We start from the raw sequence: 18,103 nt of genomic DNA, 5'->3' as shown, positions 1-18,103 counted from the left end.
TTTAAACCTTTTATACCATAGTTAATAGTATGTATCACTTTATACACGTAAATTAACATATGCCATTTCAGGATTCGTATTACTTTTATGATTACGAGAATAAATTGATTTACAAGAAAAACGTAGGATATTTTATAATCCTGGAGCATACAAATTGTTGTATGGTCAATGACTAAGAAATAAGAGCTAGTTGTTCAACTTAGGTATATCCTAAAGTGACTTCATTAGTTAGATTATATTGTCCAAAGAGTTGACTTGAGTGATCCACATGCAATGACCAATCACTAAGATTATTGGACCCTTAAAGTATGGTTACCCTAAATAATTCAAATTTAAATAAGACAAAAAAATTGGTAGTTGTCATCCCAATAATAGAACACTCAACCGTCTTAATAAAAAAACAATTTATGAACGACTTTGGGACTATAACCCCAATCATAGTCATTATTTAAAATAAAATTTATACATGGACAATAGAATAATTTTTATATCATTAATATATAATAATTTTTTATTATTAAATAAAAGTAATATATAAAATAAATGGTTTATTATGTTGACAATATAAATTTTTTAACCAATAATACATAAATATTAAATTCATTATTTAAAACAATCAATCTCCCTCGTTTCATTTGGTATTTACGCCTAATAATACAACATGCATTCTAATATTTAGCTAAAATATGTTATCTCTTGATCTGACTCCACATGTGTCGTTTTTTCTGTACAAAGTGTAGACTTCGATGACTCATGATCAACAACCACTTGAGATAATGTGGGATACCCTTGCCTATTATTTATGGTTTTTCTACGAGTTGATTTTTAAATGACACTGAAGAAGAGAGAAATATTTTAAAATCAAAAATATATTTATAAAATTTAAGTCTTTTTTTCTCATCTAAAAGTTAACTTGCAAATAGATTTTTAAAGTATGAATATCCTAAATAATTTACATATCAGTAAGACAAGAAATCTAGGAGTTGTCATCCCACAATAATTAATAATCACATTTCCTCATTAAAATGACTTTTCTTCTCCCTAGCCCTAAGCTCATAGGTAGAGGTTGATTGAATCACATATATGAAAAGTATGTCTCATCATATCTAATTCAATAAAATTTTGATATTTATTAAAAAATTGAATAGTGGAAAATAAAATTACGTTAAAGTTATATATTAATATTTTTATGTGTCAAAATTTTATTGGATGAATCATAGTTAAATCAAAGACATGCTTTTGAGACAAACAATCTCCCTTGCTTAAGGATAGGAAAGTAAAAATGGACAACTGTTATTAGAAAACTATGTATTGAGAATTTGAGATAACAAAAAAAAAATGTATTTCTTCTTCCAATTAAAAGTATCCATTTCTAGGTTTTTAAGTGATGGGCATGCATTTTTTTTTGCTAAGCAAATAAATATATTAACATAGCACAAGGGGCTAACTCAATACAAAGTAAGGAAAAGCTAATAGGAAGCTAGAATACAAGATATCTGGTCATACACCAATTAGCAAGTGATGGTCATGCATATACGTGCAAATTTATATGTGCGTATACTATATTTTTAAGTAATGGATATTTTTGTACAAAAAGTATTAATTGTCACTATATATATGTATGTATCTTAATATAAAGTGATACTAAATATTACATAATATTCAAACCTTATACCATATAGTTTTATGTTATTAGGTTTAATCCTATCATACATGTCAAACAAGCTCTTAAAGAACGGATAAGAGAATATAGAAAGAAATTAATCTCTAAATTGAAAGGAAGTACATTATTCTCAGCATACTAATAAATGTGAGATATAGTTATGGTAATATGTTTTTGTATATATGTGTGAAGCATTTTTTAATTAAGTAGTGCCTATAGTCATGGCGAGTCATTTAAATTGCGGCCGCAATATTGTAGTTGTGTTGACTGTCACAACCGTATCACACTGTAATTGTAATGTGATTCTGAATCACAATGATGCAGCCGCAATGGGTCACATCATAACTGCGTCGGACTGCATCAGACCGTGTCAAATTCAAAAATAGTTTTTTAATTACAAAATAATTAATACTGCAACGACCGCAATCCATATTGTAACGGTCGCAATGACCACAATCATTGTAAAACATACCATCGAACCAAATAAAATGGCAATCTGAATTCGCATCTCAAATAACAGAAAATTCATGAACTTGTGCTTCTTGATGGGTTGAGTTTTGTCTTCTAAATAAAACTTGACTGTTCAAAAATCAAAATGCATGTTAGGGAGAAATTAAGTTGTCTTTATCGAGAATGTTTGTTTAAAACCCGTGATGAAATTCTCCAATTATGGTAAAGCTTTTTTCCAAGCATATAGCTACCTAATTTCCCACTTGCTTTGTGGACCCTATGAGATTAACTGATCTCGCATGATCACACATTATTTGTGTGGTCTTCCTCTTGTTTCCTATCGGTATGTTTTGACTTGTTTTTGGTAAGTGGATTTTCCAGTTTAATCTGGATTGGGGCATGTCCTTAGGTTTGAGTAATTGTTTTAGGTGAGATTTGAATTCTTAATCTTTAAACTGTTCGTCTTAACAATTAGACCATCTTATGACTCGGCATGATTTTTCTTATGTAATATCTACTCCACTCGTTTGTCACTTTGTGTCAGCTAAATAGGGAGGGGCGTGAAAAGAGAAAAAAAATTGTTTGGGAGTACCGACATTTTTGACACCCAATATTGAAGTTTATAATTTAAGTGAAAAAGTATAGTATAGTCTCATTGTCTTATCCTATGAAAAATCTTACCGTTCAAGCATTGGAATAGAAAAAAAAAATTGTGTCTGCCCATTGGGTATAGAAATAAATTTAATGTCATTCGGAGAAAAAGGACAATTAAATATTGAGATGAGAGAGATAGAAAGAGTTGGGGATTCTACCAAGAGGGACTAAGTGGTCTAAGAATAAGATTTATGTCCCTACCTATGTCCTAGTGTTCCTAACTAATCATCTTATTATAAGTAATATAAAAAATTTATTTTATATTCCTAAAATCTTTCTTTTTAATTTAGTGTTACAATTTTATTAGACTGGAACAAGAAACTGAGACAAGAATGAGGACATATAATCTTTATCTATACTATAAAGGTTATGTAAGCCTTTGGTCTATATAAGCAAAGTAATAGAACCTCACATTTTGCAGCATATGCCAGATCTAGTTTGGTTCTTATCTTAGTATTATCACACATGGTCATTGGTGATTGAGAGTTATAGATAGTTAGATATTAACAAGTGACAACTTAACTCATCTCTTTCTCTCTAAATCCCTTGTATGGATATTCAACTCAACCAAGTCAAGATGAGTGATGGAAAAGCACTTGAAGGAAAAGCTGATGAGAAAATTGTTGAGGATTTTAATCCTCAAAAGAAGAAGCCCAAAAGGAACAAGTATGCTTTTGCTTGTGCTATATTGGCTTCCATGACTTCCATCTTACTTGGCTATGGTGAGTAACACTATACCAATCTATATATATAGCCATTCATTAATTCCTTAATTTTCAGTTTGTCTTGCTTATAGTATACTAGTACTATGTACTGAAATTTTTAATATTTATTAAATTTTGACATAAATATAACTATATACACACATATAAACAGGGGAAACCAAATGAAAAGAGGGAAGAAAAAACAGTTTTGTAGTACAAATTTATTTTCATGAATCTTTAGAAAGAGAACCTAAGAGAATATTATCCAACTGTGTTGTCATCAGCAGTGGACAACAATTACATGTTCATCTCACACTTTTTTCCTCATATTCTTTAAATATGATACCTATTTTATAAAGAAAGAATTTTGCCTTGAAAACAATGTAATAAATAAGATGATTTTAGTAATGATTATAAAGTCAGTGTAAAATGATGTGTGAAAAAGGATATCATCACTGAGCATTAATAACAACAAATACATGAATTTAATGTTCTGTTACAGATTCTGAGACACAATATTATTCATCAGTAGTTGACAATAACAATTAAGAACATCATTTTTATATAGAAATAAGTATCACACAATAACAAATAAATAAAATAACATATAATAATATTTATATTTTTTTATTTATCATAAAATTACATTTTTATTATTAAAAATTTTATGAGAAACAATCATTTGTCTCCATAGAAGATCTTTGTTCTAAGAACATGTACATAATATTGTTACAGATATTGGTGTAATGAGTGGAGCAGCCATATACATAAAAAGAGACCTCAAAGTCACCGACGTGCAAATTGAAATCCTTCTTGGAATCATAAACCTATACTCTCTAATAGGCTCTGGCCTCGCCGGAAGAACCTCTGATTGGATTGGTCGGCGTTACACAATTGTCCTCGCCGGTGCCATTTTCTTTGCCGGAGCCATACTCATGGGTTTCTCTCCAAACTATTCCTTTCTCATGTTTGGTCGTTTCGTCGCCGGCATTGGCATCGGTTATGCTCTCATGATTGCCCCGGTCTACACCGCCGAGGTCTCCCCTGCTTCTTCTCGTGGTTTTCTCACCTCCTTCCCCGAGGTTAGTTTGTTCCTTCATTTCCTATTCACTTACTTTTATTTCGAAACACATCTTCTTTCCCCAAAATATGTGTCACTCCATGTACCACTTTTTCTGATTGATCAGAAAAATAATTTATTATTAAATTTTAAATTTAAATATATGGTTTTCAACCGATCAAAGAAAATACTACATAGAGTGACACACTCTTTTGTTTCTTTTGGTAAGGATGTTAACCCCTTTTATATCCTCTTCAAATCAAATTAATTAAATTATCATGTAAGCCTATTAGCTCGGCTATCAGCTTATGATGAGAAAGAAGTTTAGCTCTAGATATGTTACTGTTTAATCTCAAAACCAATTGACAACAACACGTATTATTTAAATCATGACTAAGAAAACGATACATGGATCAGGTTTTCATCAACGGAGGGATATTACTAGGATACATCTCAAACTTTGCATTTTCAAAGCTGACACTTAAGGTAGGTTGGAGACTAATGCTTGGAATCGGAGCAGTTCCTTCGGTACTTCTAGCCGTTGGAGTATTAGCAATGCCTGAATCACCACGATGGCTTGTAATGCGAGGTCGTTTAGGTGATGCAATAAATGTTCTCAACAAAACCTCTGATTCCAAAGAAGAAGCTCAACTAAGATTAGCTGAAATTAAACAAGCTGCAGGAATCCCTGAATCTTGCAACGACGATGTCGTTGAAGTACCAAAACAAAACACTGGTGAAGGTGTTTGGAAACAACTTTTCGTTTATCCTACACCAGCAATTCGTCATATTGTAATAGCTGCTCTCGGAATTCACTTTTTCCAACAAGCTTCTGGCGTAGACGCTGTCGTTTTATATAGCCCTACAATATTTGAAAAAGCTGGAATCACAAACGACACTGATAAGCTTCTCGCAACCGTGGCCGTTGGATTTACCAAAATGATTTTCATCTTAGTAGCCACGTTTACGTTAGACCGTGTCGGGCGTCGTCCATTGTTGTTATCCAGTGTCGGTGGAATGGTGTTGTCGCTTCTCACACTTGCTACCAGCCTCACGATCATTGACCAATCAGAGAAGAAGTTAACATGGGCCGTTGGATTAAGCATTGCGACGGTTTTGTCATACGTGGCTACTTTTTCAATCGGTGCGGGACCCATAACGTGGGTTTATAGTTCAGAGATATTTCCGTTGAGGTTACGAGCACAAGGGTGTGCAATGGGGGTAGTGGTGAATAGAGTAACGAGTGGAGTAATATCAATGACTTTTCTGTCCTTATCTAAAGGGATAACTATTGGTGGAGCATTTTTTCTTTATGGAGGGATTGCTATTGCTGGATGGATATTCTTCTATTTCATGTTGCCTGAGACACAAGGGAAAACACTTGAAGAGATGGAAGGATCTTTTGGTCAATTTAAGGATAAGTTTGATAAGAATAAGGAACTTGATCATGTCCAATTAGGGACCAATGTTCGAACTTAGGTAAATAATAAATAAGTGTGGGTTGATTACGTGTAATGTATCATGTAGTAATTTTTATTTTTTGGTGTGTTTTTTTTATTATGTTTTGAAATGGAAAATGATGAGCCAAGAGCATAGGTTTGTAAGCAAAAAAGGGATAGTTTACAATAACTTGCATGAATGAAATGAAGCGAAAAATGTGTTTTAGCTCTCTTTTTACATGGTTACTTATGGAAGGAGTAATTGATTGGTATTGGAAATGATCATTTGAGGTGAGCCGTGAGAGATTTTAACTATCAAGATATAATATGATAGAGGTGGTAAAACTCATAATTACAAGACAAGGGAAAATGAATGTAAAATTCTTACATTAATAATAGTGCATAGATATTATATTCTAATTAAAAATGTTATTTGACAATTTTGTTACTCCATACAAGTGTGTGGAAAATTTTGTGTGGAATGAAATGATATTTTTCAGGCTACACTTAGTTCTGGCTGCATGGATAATTCACGATAGATACGTATGTCTTTTTTTTTTGTCTGGTTGTAACTTTTCCTTTTCTATTATTGTGTTCATAAATTTATGGGGTCTTGAAAGTATAAGTGGTCCCATTTCATGTGGGTTTGGTGGAATTTGATTATTACAAGCAGAGTTAGAATGACCTTACATTTGCTTTCGTTTTTGGCTACCTTTTTCTATGATATTTTGGAGCCAATTATTTGTCTTGGTTCCATGTACTCAGTACTCCGTGGACTGCCACGACTTACCATTTCTCTTCAATTAGAAAACCTTGAAAATGAGATCTCCAACTTTTTGTTGAGAAAATAGGTCTGATTGAATATTCAAAATTTGAAAAGCCTAGGAAGCATAGTTAGTATTTGTGAAAATAATATCAAGTGGTCCACTTTTAAATTCTATTCATATATCAACAGTATCAAACTGGGAGGGCAAAGCTGTATTCTCAAATACGATGTAATTAAACTTAAAACAGGGCAAATTTGTATTTTCCAATACCATGAGTCATACAACTAAGGAGTTGATTTTGTGCTCTAAAATTTCATTGGATGCTGAAGTATTATATATATATATACCCTATAAGTTGGATATTCATTTATTTTTGGAATATTCCCTCCTAGATTACTCAATTTGACGGTCTTGGAAATATCCTCGAAAATACAAAGGTAGAAGACAACAAAGAAAAATCAAGCAGTATCTACATATTTAAGCTACGATCCACTATTGGAGGAACTATTGTGGTGGGCACCCAAACCTTGAAAGAGTAAAATGGATCTTTACTCTTTCTTTTAAACTCTTGTTTATTTTTACGTGTTAGAATTATCCAAACTAGTTGGATTAACAATGAGTGAATGCACATAAACATGAATGTTATGGGCAAAGTTGTATTTACAAAACAAAGACTCAAAGCATGAATAAATGTTATTTAATTAAATGAATGCACATAAACATGATATAAAGTTTCTTAGCCATCTTATAAATAACTATTGTTCCCAATCATTACTTTTTAAAAAAATTCAGCTCTTAATGAGTTTCGCTTTTAAATTTATTCTACTCCAAACACTTTTAAATTATAAAGTTCTGATTTACTAAATTAAGGTCATTTTCCAAACAAAAAAAAGTTTCTTATCTTCTTTTTTAACATATATGTGTGGCAAAGATGATATACATATGTAAGTCACTTTCAGTTTACTATCAATCCACTATCATTTTACACACAAAGTCACTAAGTTGAACAGGCATTATCTTATCCCCAAAACATGTGCATATCTAACAAAGTACAACTTTGGTGTCTTCAAATCATAACGAAAACAAGATTGTTGGCCACCTTAAACCACATAGTTGTAAATAGAAACAAGATCAACGGACTCTGAAAGTCCACTTCCAAATAATTGCAAAACTCTGAGATACAGAAGGAAAAACCATTCTCAACATTTGCAGATTATCATTAATTAATGAAATTATACAATATCAATTTGAAATAATTAACTTACAACTTTAAGGACACAGGAAAAATATCGTAGAAATAATCTGTATTCAATATTCTGTTTCCAGGACCCCATCAATAAGACCAAACTCCAACGCCTGCAATGAGAAAGGGCAGAAACATCAAATATCCAGTAAGGTATTTCTAGAGTATCACCAATTATAAAAGTTGAGATCAAAACATAATTCCCTCACAAAAAATAGAAAAAGGGCTATTCAGATTACAACAAAAAAAATGGCATTTCCGCAAGGATTATTTTCATAGACTAATCAAACTAGCAATTTCACCCTACTAAACTTTGAGGATTTCCATAGACTAGCCATTATTGTTTTCCTAATGAAGTAGTATTTAGATAACATATGTTGTTCTTTGGTTAATAGGTTTAAAGGATAGTGGTGTTTCTTTGTTAAACATGGCTAATGGCTCTACCACATAGGTTATAGTTGTTTCACTTTTTTGGGAGGATTTCTTGTACTCTTTTATTATAAAGAAAAACAAATTTTCAGTGGTATACCCAAACAGACAACCTATTGCATTAAAACGTTTACTTCTTTCCAACAACAGAAGTTACTGAACCTTCTTTTCCAAAATTTCATGTTTCATTTGAAAGATCGCACATTTCTGATTTGTTTCAAACATGTCCTCACTCCTAACAGACAGAAAAAGAGTTCATATTACCTCAGAAACAGACAGAAAACGGTCCCTCTCAGTGTACTGTTGCACCTTCTCTATGGACTGTCCAGTGAAAGCACTATACATCTTGTCAATTTTCTGTACCCAAAATCGGTGGGAGATGGTAGGTTCAGCATTTCAAGCACTGTCAAATAAAACTATAGCAAGAAAAAGAACGAAGTATCTGTTGCCTTGGAAACTTGAAAACAGAGAAAACATGTAAAATGGAAGTTTCAGTTTAACACAACGAAAAATGAAACTTAGTGTTCTTCATTGAGAATGACAGGAGGTTTCCAGTCATAGTTTGCAAGAGGCAGCATGTGCCAATGTTTTGAGAAAACCCAACAACATGTACATACTCTTCTGTGGTAGTCACAACTCACAAATATAAATGCTACAACTCAGATTTCAGACTTTAAATGAAAAATATTTTAAGCATAATCGAGTTCATAGATGCACTTAAGTTGTCTAGAAATTATTAGAATTATGAAACTGAGAGGGAAAATGACTAACATGGCGAGATTGAACAGCTTCATTCACTTGGCGTCTCACGTCCTCAACATGACCCTAAAATCAGATCACAGACAATCAGAATCATGATAGCTGTTGACTATTGGTCAAAGAACTTCACATGATATCCAAAAACACATCCTGCTACCCATTGATTAAAATCATTTTACAGTAGTTAAGCAAAAATTGAAGAAGAAATTGTTACTAAGTAAATGCATCTATATATACATCAGTACATCACATGTCAAACTACAAAAATATGTTTTACATGCAATAAGCTTGAAAATGTGACTCTGAACATACATAACATTTACATTGGAACAGGTTGGGCATCCAATATAATTTTTCCCTGACCGATTATTACTTGTCACATAAAATAAAAGGGACCTAATTGGTACAGCAACTCCAATATCAAGTCTAGAAATTCATGATGTGCATTTGCCTGCTTCGCTTATGTATTACAACAAACAACCCAATCTTAGGTAAGGTTGGTTACATAAATCGAACAGTGTCACAATGTTCTATGACAAATAATGTTTATTGACAAAGCAGTGATCTCTAAGTCTTTCCTAATCGTTTCGTCTATGGTTTTTCTAGGCCTCCCTCCTTCTCTGGGAATTGGACTAATCTCCATTTGATTTATTTTTATTACGGGGGCTTCTATCGCTCCTCCACACATGTCCAAACCACCTAAGACATGATTCTACCATCTTTTTCACAATAGGAGCTACTACAACTCTCCCTAATGCATTCATTTCTAATCCTATCTTGTTCTGTATGTTCACTCATCCAATGCAACATTCTCATCTCTGCTACATGGAATCTTAATTCTTTTTTTGACATTTTACCGCCCAACATTCACTCACATATAACATTGTAGGTTTTATAGTTGTGTGATAAAACATCCCTTTAAGCTTGAGTGACACCTTTTTATCACATATGCCACCTAAAATTGTTTGTCATTCCATCCAACTCGCTTGAATCCTATTGCTTATGTATTAGATGGTGCAAACATCACATCACATTTGTCCCATCTAATTACTTATTAATATATAACTTATGAGATATTATACTATTATGGTCTTCCTAGTTGCTAACACAATAAGTATGTGAGACTCTGTCATCTCAAGGCTTCTCAGCTTCTAAAATCTCAAGTGCATGTTTCATAACAAATTTTGAAGTTTAATTCTTACTCCGCATCCACTCTGTGGTTGATGTATCATTATTCGTGCATTTGGCATTGCATAGCGCATTCCCTTCTCCCCACCTGCAAGGAGAAGTGCTCCTTGGCTTGCAGCTACTCCGAAGCATACAGTGCCAACCTTGGGCTTGATCTGAAAAGAAATGGAGTCACCAAATGCTTTGAGGGATGAAACATATCTACTAAGGAAATAAAGCAACTATAAAAGACGGGAAAATGTAACTAGACTTAAGAGGGTGTCTGTGTGTGTGTATATATCCTTTTTGTTGCCAATTTTTTGGTGGGGGTGGGGAGAGGGAGGGGAGACTGACAAAGCCTTTAGAATCTTACCCAGGACATGCAATCATAAATTGCCAACACTGAATATGTGCTTCCACCAGGGCAGTTTATATACACCTGCCAAAAGGAGCAGCTAAATATAAATCCGACTTCATGACTGAACAGAAGCAAAGTAACAATGTACAGATTTAACAAACCAGTATATCTGCATTTGCATCAATAGTAGCCAGAGTCACAAGCTGTGATATCACTCGTTGAGCAACCTGTGAATTAATAGGCTGCCCTATGAATATTATACGATTCCTGAACAAAACAGATGAGATATCAAGAGGCCCTTCGGGAGTCATAACTGCTGGTGCCATTGGTGGATTCCCCGACTTGGCTTCAATAGCACCATAACTACAAGTAAACTGAAATGTCAATAAATTGTTTTTCCATTCAGTAGTCAGTACTAATTAAATAAATGCAGAGACTGGGCACTAGCTTCATGTCTGTGAGAGAAACCGCTAATAAATAGCTTCAATCCAAGTAAAAAAAGGTACATAAATTAATTAAAGATTTAGTAGTGTTTCACAATGCACTCCTTTATATCCTAATTCACCTCTATATGCATGCAATTGCTTTTTACAGTACATAATTGCAGATAAGTTAGACTGTGAAGTTGAACAACACAAAATGGACAAAGATAATATTCATAAGCATCCTACAAAACAATCAGATAATAGATGAAGCACTTGAAGGAGGAAGGAGAGAGATTGTACCTTGTACTAGCATCATGGGTATTTTTCTCATCAAGTTTTAAAGGAAAGGGGGGACTTTTACTTGATAGCCCTGCACAGAAGATAACATACATATCATAATGTGCTTTATTTGCACAATAAAGCAAATTATACATGTCATAATGTACTTTATTGTGCAAATGCAAAGGAGTTTGTATCCAGAACCAATTACCTTATGCTGTCATGTATAAATGAGAAAGATTAATACTGGGCTAACAAAATACCAAGTGATTCTTAAATGATTTAATGTTGATTCCTTAAATGTAAAGAGTTTTACATAATCAAAAAACAAAATGGTTATAACTAACAACTGCTGGAAGTTTATAATAACATTACATACATCGTTTTTATCTTTCTTTACATTGTTCATGGCTCCCACCTAGTGGGATTAAGGCTTGGTTGTTGTGGTGGTGGTGGTGCATAGTTCATGGATATTTCCATAAAGGGAAGATGGATTTAGACATAACATTCCTTTGAAATTTTCTTCAAATAGACCACTAGGAATAGAAAAACATCAGGTACATATGGGGGGCATTCATTGCACACAAGACTCAAATGAGAAATACCAACAGTTCAGTCCTTTTGAATTCAAGAAAATTATTTTAACAAATCATGGTAGACAAAATACAATTGGTTGAATCATATAAATTCAATAACATTAGACAGAATCAGTACCAAGGAATAAGGATGAAGATGCACAAGGATATCCAGGAAAAGATTCTAAGAGATAATGATGTTACATCTAATCACCAGATTACTTTACAAGGATCAAATTACCCTGAATGTTTAATAATTTTGTTCGTGTTCCACTAACATCTTTGCTTATCACACCGACATGCAATCCACAGTGGCCTAAAATAAAGTAAGTCTTTAAACAAATTTTAAGACTAGAGGTTTGTCCAGCGATCTGTTAGGAGTCTCACATTGAGTACAATATCAAACTCAATATGTTACTTAAGCCATGAGGCTCTCCCACCTGGTAGACTAGTCTTTTGGGTTGGGCCCTCCTCATGTGTTAAAGTCCTAACACCATACTTGCTCAAGACTTCATAAGAAATTTGACATTGCTATGAAATACCTATTATATAGAAGCAAGATTCTATCATCTTTTCTCCAATAAGTGTTAACCAGACTCCCTCTAATGCATTCATTCCTAATCTCATCTAACCATATGTTATCTAGCATGTATTGTCCACCTATCCAACGCAATACTCTCATCTCTACCAGACCGATAGTATTCTCTAGTTAACCTTTTACAGCTCAACCTTCAGCCCCATACAAAATAGTAGGTATTATAATTGTGCGGTAAAATATTTCCTCGAGCTTAAACCCCAACAATTTCAGTCAAATTAAGAGGCAGTAACTACAACAAAATGAAGCTATAGTACAACAAGGAACACAAATACGAATTTCAGATATAGAAATAAGGAAAAAAAATTAGAAATATACCAAGTTTTGAAGTACGGCCATAGGGGCTTGGCAAGGAAGAACTAATCGAGCAAGGGTTTCTAGCAAATGGAAATAGAAATTGAAGGAATTTAAAACATCATAAACAAAAAGTGAAATTTGAGTGGAATTAGAATATGATGGATAAGAATGAACCTGTGAGAGAAATTGAGATGAGACGAATTTGTGGCGCGAGAAGTGATAGTGAAGGTGGGACTCGCTAGAAGTGACAAAGATGGAACTGCCATTGTTGTTGAAACTTGAAAGGGTGAAACTCACGAAACAAGTGTATCCAAGAAACGCTTGCGTTTTATTGGCTACGCCATAGATTTGGGTTCTATAAGGCCCATAGTGTGTATGTCCATATTCTTTATGGGCCTTTAGTTGCTTCAAAATGGTGTCATTTTTATCATTTCTAATGTCCACTTGTAACTTCATAATTAATTTGTTTTACCGTAGAATTCAAAAGTGGAGTTAAAAAAAGAATGACAATGGAGTATATATTAGTATTGATGCATGGAAGGTTCTACGAGAATATTATTAGTTGGTTTAAGGTTGTTTAATGAGATTATGAAATTTAAGAATATGTTTTAAGAGTGAAGGTAATATTTTAATTTTTATTTATAAAAATAAAGAGATAAATAAATTTGTGCAAATTATAGAGATTAAACTCATTATGAAGTTTTAGGAGGAAATAGTTAAAGGAAGTTGAGAAAAAAGATATGTATTAATGAAAATTAATCTAGTTTTATCTCAAGGAGGTTGGCCTAAAATATATTTGTTACGGTCGTTGGTGAAGACATAGTGACAAAATCAAAAGGACTTATTGGGGATTTTTATTTATTTGGAGAAAATGTATGATAAAAAGATGTTTAAAGAGGTGTCCTAGAACACTAAGAAAATAATTATTATATTTTTTATTATGATATCATTTAATGCAGGTAACTAATATCATTTAATATGATTAAGTGGGGTTGTTCTATAATGTATGTCACTCTATGTACAAAATTGTAATTGATTGAAAAATATATATAAGTTAAAAAATAGTTCATAATTTTTCTGACCAATTATAACTCATAACATATGAAGTGAACAAATTTAGGAAAGAATATGTGCTCCAGAACTAAGTGTGATTAAAACTTTTTATGGTTAATTATGTGCATGACATGTAGTGGGAAACCTGGCAACACTATTCAATATGCATCATATATCATGGACCTCATCCTCATGGCTTAGCTCATCCCACAAGTACACCAAACAGTTCCCAAACAACCCACTAAAACCTTGATTAAGGGCTATGCTTGAGTAAGGTTGTCAAATGGAACTTGAAAGCCATTACAAACCAATTAAAGTGTCAAACCATGTTTCACCTATTTGGTCACATCTGCCAAATCAAGACAACGAATGATAAAGAAAAAGGACAATAAAATGTTAATACTAATCCCACACACTTACAAGTTACAATACATCACCCCATATAACTTGCACAGTTTTTATCTTTTTAAGTGATTCAACTTCAACTTTTATTTCTACTTTTACACATTTTCACTTTTATTCTACCACCAATTTTGATGCAGATAGATGTGATCTTGAAGATATACATGCAGCATTTTTCCAGATATGATTATGCGCATATATATGCCTTTTTCTAAAGTCAAAAAGGCCTATGAAAACTTAATAGTTTTCTTTAAATTATAAGATTCATTGCATAATTCTTTGTAATCATGTACCCATGTGAAGTTCGTTGCTCTGGAAGTTTAACTTGTCCAATCAGAATCCCACTATATCATCCAAATTTCTGGTCCATATCCTAACAAGTAAGCTGTAATAACTACTTTGTTGAATGCTAGAAAACCACTAAACCAATCAATTCCTTCATAAATAAGCTATCCCTCCCCCCATGTTTTTTAAATTAAAAATGTGTTCAATTTTATTGAAACAGCTTATTTCTATAAAATTAAAGTGTAAATGGAATGTCTTGTATCTACTCTACTTAATGAAAAATTATCAACAAGATGTTGGTCTAGTGGTGTAAGGTCTCACTGGACCCCAAAGCCGATAGTTCGATTCTTGGGAGCGACACTTATTGGGAAGGGCAGTCACGTATCTTGTTAAAAAGTAATTCCTTATCAAATAAGGTGAGGAAATACCCTTAGTATTACAAAAATATATAAATTACAAAAATATATAAATGAAAAGTTTTAGTGCATGGCTATATGGTTTTATGTGATTAGTAACTTTTTAAGTCATTATTATAAGATTTCCTTTTTAACAAATTTGATATGTAATACATATGGTAAATGGGTAAATTGTGTAATTATAGTCTAATCTATCAGATAATACACATTCTGATGATGCAGAAACCAAGTTGACTTTGGCAGGTACTACAAAAAAACAAAACAAAGGACATCCTATAATACTAAAGTAGGAATTAAACAAAGCAATGTGCATCTGAATTTTGATTCCATTATTTCATTATAATCATTGTTTTGGTGTGATGCATATTTGAGTTGATTTTGAAGAAAAAAGATAAGGGAGCATTATGACAAAATCGTTGTCCATTGTAAACTTCATATATCAGCTAGCAGATACACCCACAGATTACCACATGCATGCTCCAGTTACTGTCACTGAATATTGTAAGGACTTTTGAGAAAAAGTATTTTAATAATCTATTTCCAAGTTAGACTTTGAAGTAAATTAGAGAGAAAGGGATGAGTTGGAAAATGAAATACACTTTAGTATATGAAACCCCACAATTATCCAAAACTAATATAATAACAATAGTATATTAGTGTTAATTTAAAAATGGGAGACAGAATATTTTACAGTACAACATTAACATATATAGTACTACAATTTGTGAGCATGCAACTTTGGATGGCAATTAAGAATATGTTAGGCACATAAACAAATCTCTATGACTTTATCATAAGAAAATGGACGAATAGAAGGAGTGAAGTTGCACGATACCAAAAGTGAAATTAAGTGTAATTGTCCAAAAGAGAAAAAACATGTATGCAATCACAATATAGATGATTGTTCATCATTACACTATTTTTAAATATAAATAATATAAATGAATGAAAAATATGTATAAATCTTAAAATCGATGACAGATTATAGATGTTACACTATTTCATATAATAAAGTACTCTTCTCATTTTCCATATAATTAAATTAATCTGTGGGTCAGTTCTGGCTATAAAAAGAAATGGTGAGAGGCTGAAGATCTTAGCCTTCAAAAAGACAAATCTAACAAAGTCCAATATTAGCATAGAAATGAAGTTCATCTTTGCTTTATTCCTACTCTCCTATCTTCTTCTGGTAAGCTTTTATGAATTAGCAGCACTATGAAAGTTCATTATATATTTTCTGAAGCTTAGCCTCTCTTCAACTTGCATCAAATCATCATAGCTATCAAAAATTTCCTCATCTCATTCAAATAACTCAATTATTTTTTAAACTTGAACCAATGAGTTTATCATATATTGTTCATGACTTTTCCATTTTCTCTCTAATGAAATAGGTTACCAATCTGAGCTATGCCAGAAAAGATGAGGGAGAGTATTGGAAGAATGTGATGAAAGACCAAGCTATGCCTGAAGCAATTAAAGACCTCCTCCTTGTTCAAGATCAACAAGTACCAGATTCAGGAAGAAACCATTTTAGTAGGGACTTTGATATAAGGCCTAATGTCATATTATATCACACCCATGTTGTGTCCAAGAAGCACCACCCTTTTGTTAAGAACTTTGAACCTAAGTTTCAAGAAATTGGAAATCATCATGTTTGAATATACTATAAAAACGGAGTATAGTTCAAATCATTTTCTGATCATTATAGTTACACATCTCTCTACATGAAATATGAACAATAAAAATATGTTGAATAGTATCTTGTATGAATAGTGGTTAGTATGTAAGGTATATAGAGTGGTGACATTATTCACATATCTTTTTATATTAATCATCTAGGTGTTGTTGTCTTAATGATTAATGGTTATAAATTAGATATAAGGAGTAGGAAGAAAAAAGTGTGAGAAAATATTTGTGTTAAGGTTTATTTTGCAGGAGAGCTTTTGATGTTACGTACTGAACCTATCTTTTTATTGAACGCTGGAACCCTTTATTGCTTTCAACATAGGATGAAAATGTTGATTATTTCTGAAAGGTATAGGTACATAGTACTCAATCAAAGAAAAACTATTAATACTCGCTTTTATTTTATTTTATCTTTAGGATATGATGCATGCATAGGATTAAGGATATTAGAGACGATACTAATATGGTATGGGAAACCATTTAGAAAAATATAAGTATATCTCACGACATATATACTATAGAATAACTAAAGTTTCTTTCTAAAAAATAGGATTGATTTCAGTGATCAAATGGTGACCCCAATAATATTTCTATTGATCTTATTACTCTTGCATACTTCGGACTAATTTGTAATTGATTCTGTTATCCTTTTCTAAGTTAAACCCATATGAAAATCATTTTCAAATAGCCAAAGGTTCAGATCAATCCTTAGCAGTTTAAAAATTGAGTATAATGTTTATCAACTATTAACAAAAATATTTATACATAATAAGTGCATCACTCACATTTCATCTGCATTATTTGTTTGAATTTAAAATAGTTAATACTAATTAAATATAAATAATAATGTAAAATTTTATTATAAGATATACATTTTTTCCCATAAATTTTTTATACATGTGTCGCTAGGCATGCATCAAAGGAAAAAAAAGAATAGTTAAATCAATCCTATCATGAAAGAAGTACACTTGAGAGTTTAGTTTATAGAATGAGTGAGAATATGAATAAGTATACTTACTTTGCTTTATATCTCTATTAAAATAATGTAATATTATTTTACATGTAATATTTGTTTATCAATAAAAAAAAAGACTTGACACTGGTTCTTAATGAAAGGTACAATTTTAAAAACTATTTCAGATATTAAAATCATAGTTGATTCTTTTTAATCCATTCACATTTTTTCTTATAATTTATGTCATTTTGCCTAAACCCAAGCCCATAGGGCTTCAGGGTCTCTTGAAGGAATTCATAATTTGGGTAGGAGGGCCAGTATGAACCCAATAAGAATTGCTAGGAAGGATTCTTCACCCTTGCCATAAATTCACATTATAAAAAAGAGTGAGGGTCCACTTACTCTAAACTTATTTTTTATTCTAACCATTAATTCTACAGAC

At 32.2% G+C, this 18,103-nt stretch overlaps 2 protein-coding genes across 4 annotated transcripts; one reads left to right on the top strand and one right to left on the bottom strand.

Annotated features, from left to right (window-relative positions):
- LOC109325680 (polyol transporter 5-like) lies at positions 3,165 to 6,201 on the top strand. Of its 2 annotated transcripts, XM_019558182.1 has the most exons (4): positions 3,165 to 3,489; positions 4,207 to 4,553; positions 4,949 to 6,040; positions 6,100 to 6,201. In XM_019558182.1, exons 1-3 carry the CDS (start codon positions 3,318 to 3,320, stop codon positions 6,008 to 6,010), a joined length of 1,581 nt encoding a protein of 526 aa, XP_019413727.1. In that variant the 5' UTR covers positions 3,165 to 3,317; the 3' UTR covers positions 6,011 to 6,040; positions 6,100 to 6,201. The 2 variants fall into 2 exon arrangements, with proteins under 2 accessions (XP_019413727.1, XP_019413726.1); XM_019558181.1 differs by having other exon boundaries at positions 4,949 to 6,201.
- On the bottom strand, positions 7,739 to 13,175 carry LOC109325908 (ATP-dependent Clp protease proteolytic subunit 6, chloroplastic). 2 transcript variants are annotated; one of them, XM_019558518.1, is made up of 10 exons: positions 13,039 to 13,175; positions 12,886 to 12,944; positions 11,419 to 11,488; positions 10,855 to 11,056; positions 10,709 to 10,774; positions 10,371 to 10,511; positions 9,181 to 9,234; positions 8,674 to 8,766; positions 8,003 to 8,093; positions 7,739 to 7,910 (listed from the first exon to the last, which is right to left on the bottom strand). In XM_019558518.1, exons 1-9 carry the CDS (start codon positions 13,128 to 13,130, stop codon positions 8,046 to 8,048), a joined length of 825 nt encoding a protein of 274 aa, XP_019414063.1. In that variant the 5' UTR covers positions 13,131 to 13,175; the 3' UTR covers positions 7,739 to 7,910; positions 8,003 to 8,045. The 2 variants fall into 2 exon arrangements, with proteins under 2 accessions (XP_019414063.1, XP_019414062.1); XM_019558517.1 differs by having other exon boundaries at positions 7,788 to 8,093.

The sequence above is a fragment of the Lupinus angustifolius genome, chromosome LG13 (genome assembly GCF_001865875.1).
Source record: "Lupinus angustifolius cultivar Tanjil chromosome LG13, LupAngTanjil_v1.0, whole genome shotgun sequence".
Taxonomy (NCBI): domain Eukaryota; kingdom Viridiplantae; phylum Streptophyta; class Magnoliopsida; order Fabales; family Fabaceae; genus Lupinus; species Lupinus angustifolius.
The sequence above is the reverse complement of the archived record's forward strand: the minus strand, read 5'-3'. Positions and strand labels throughout refer to the sequence as shown.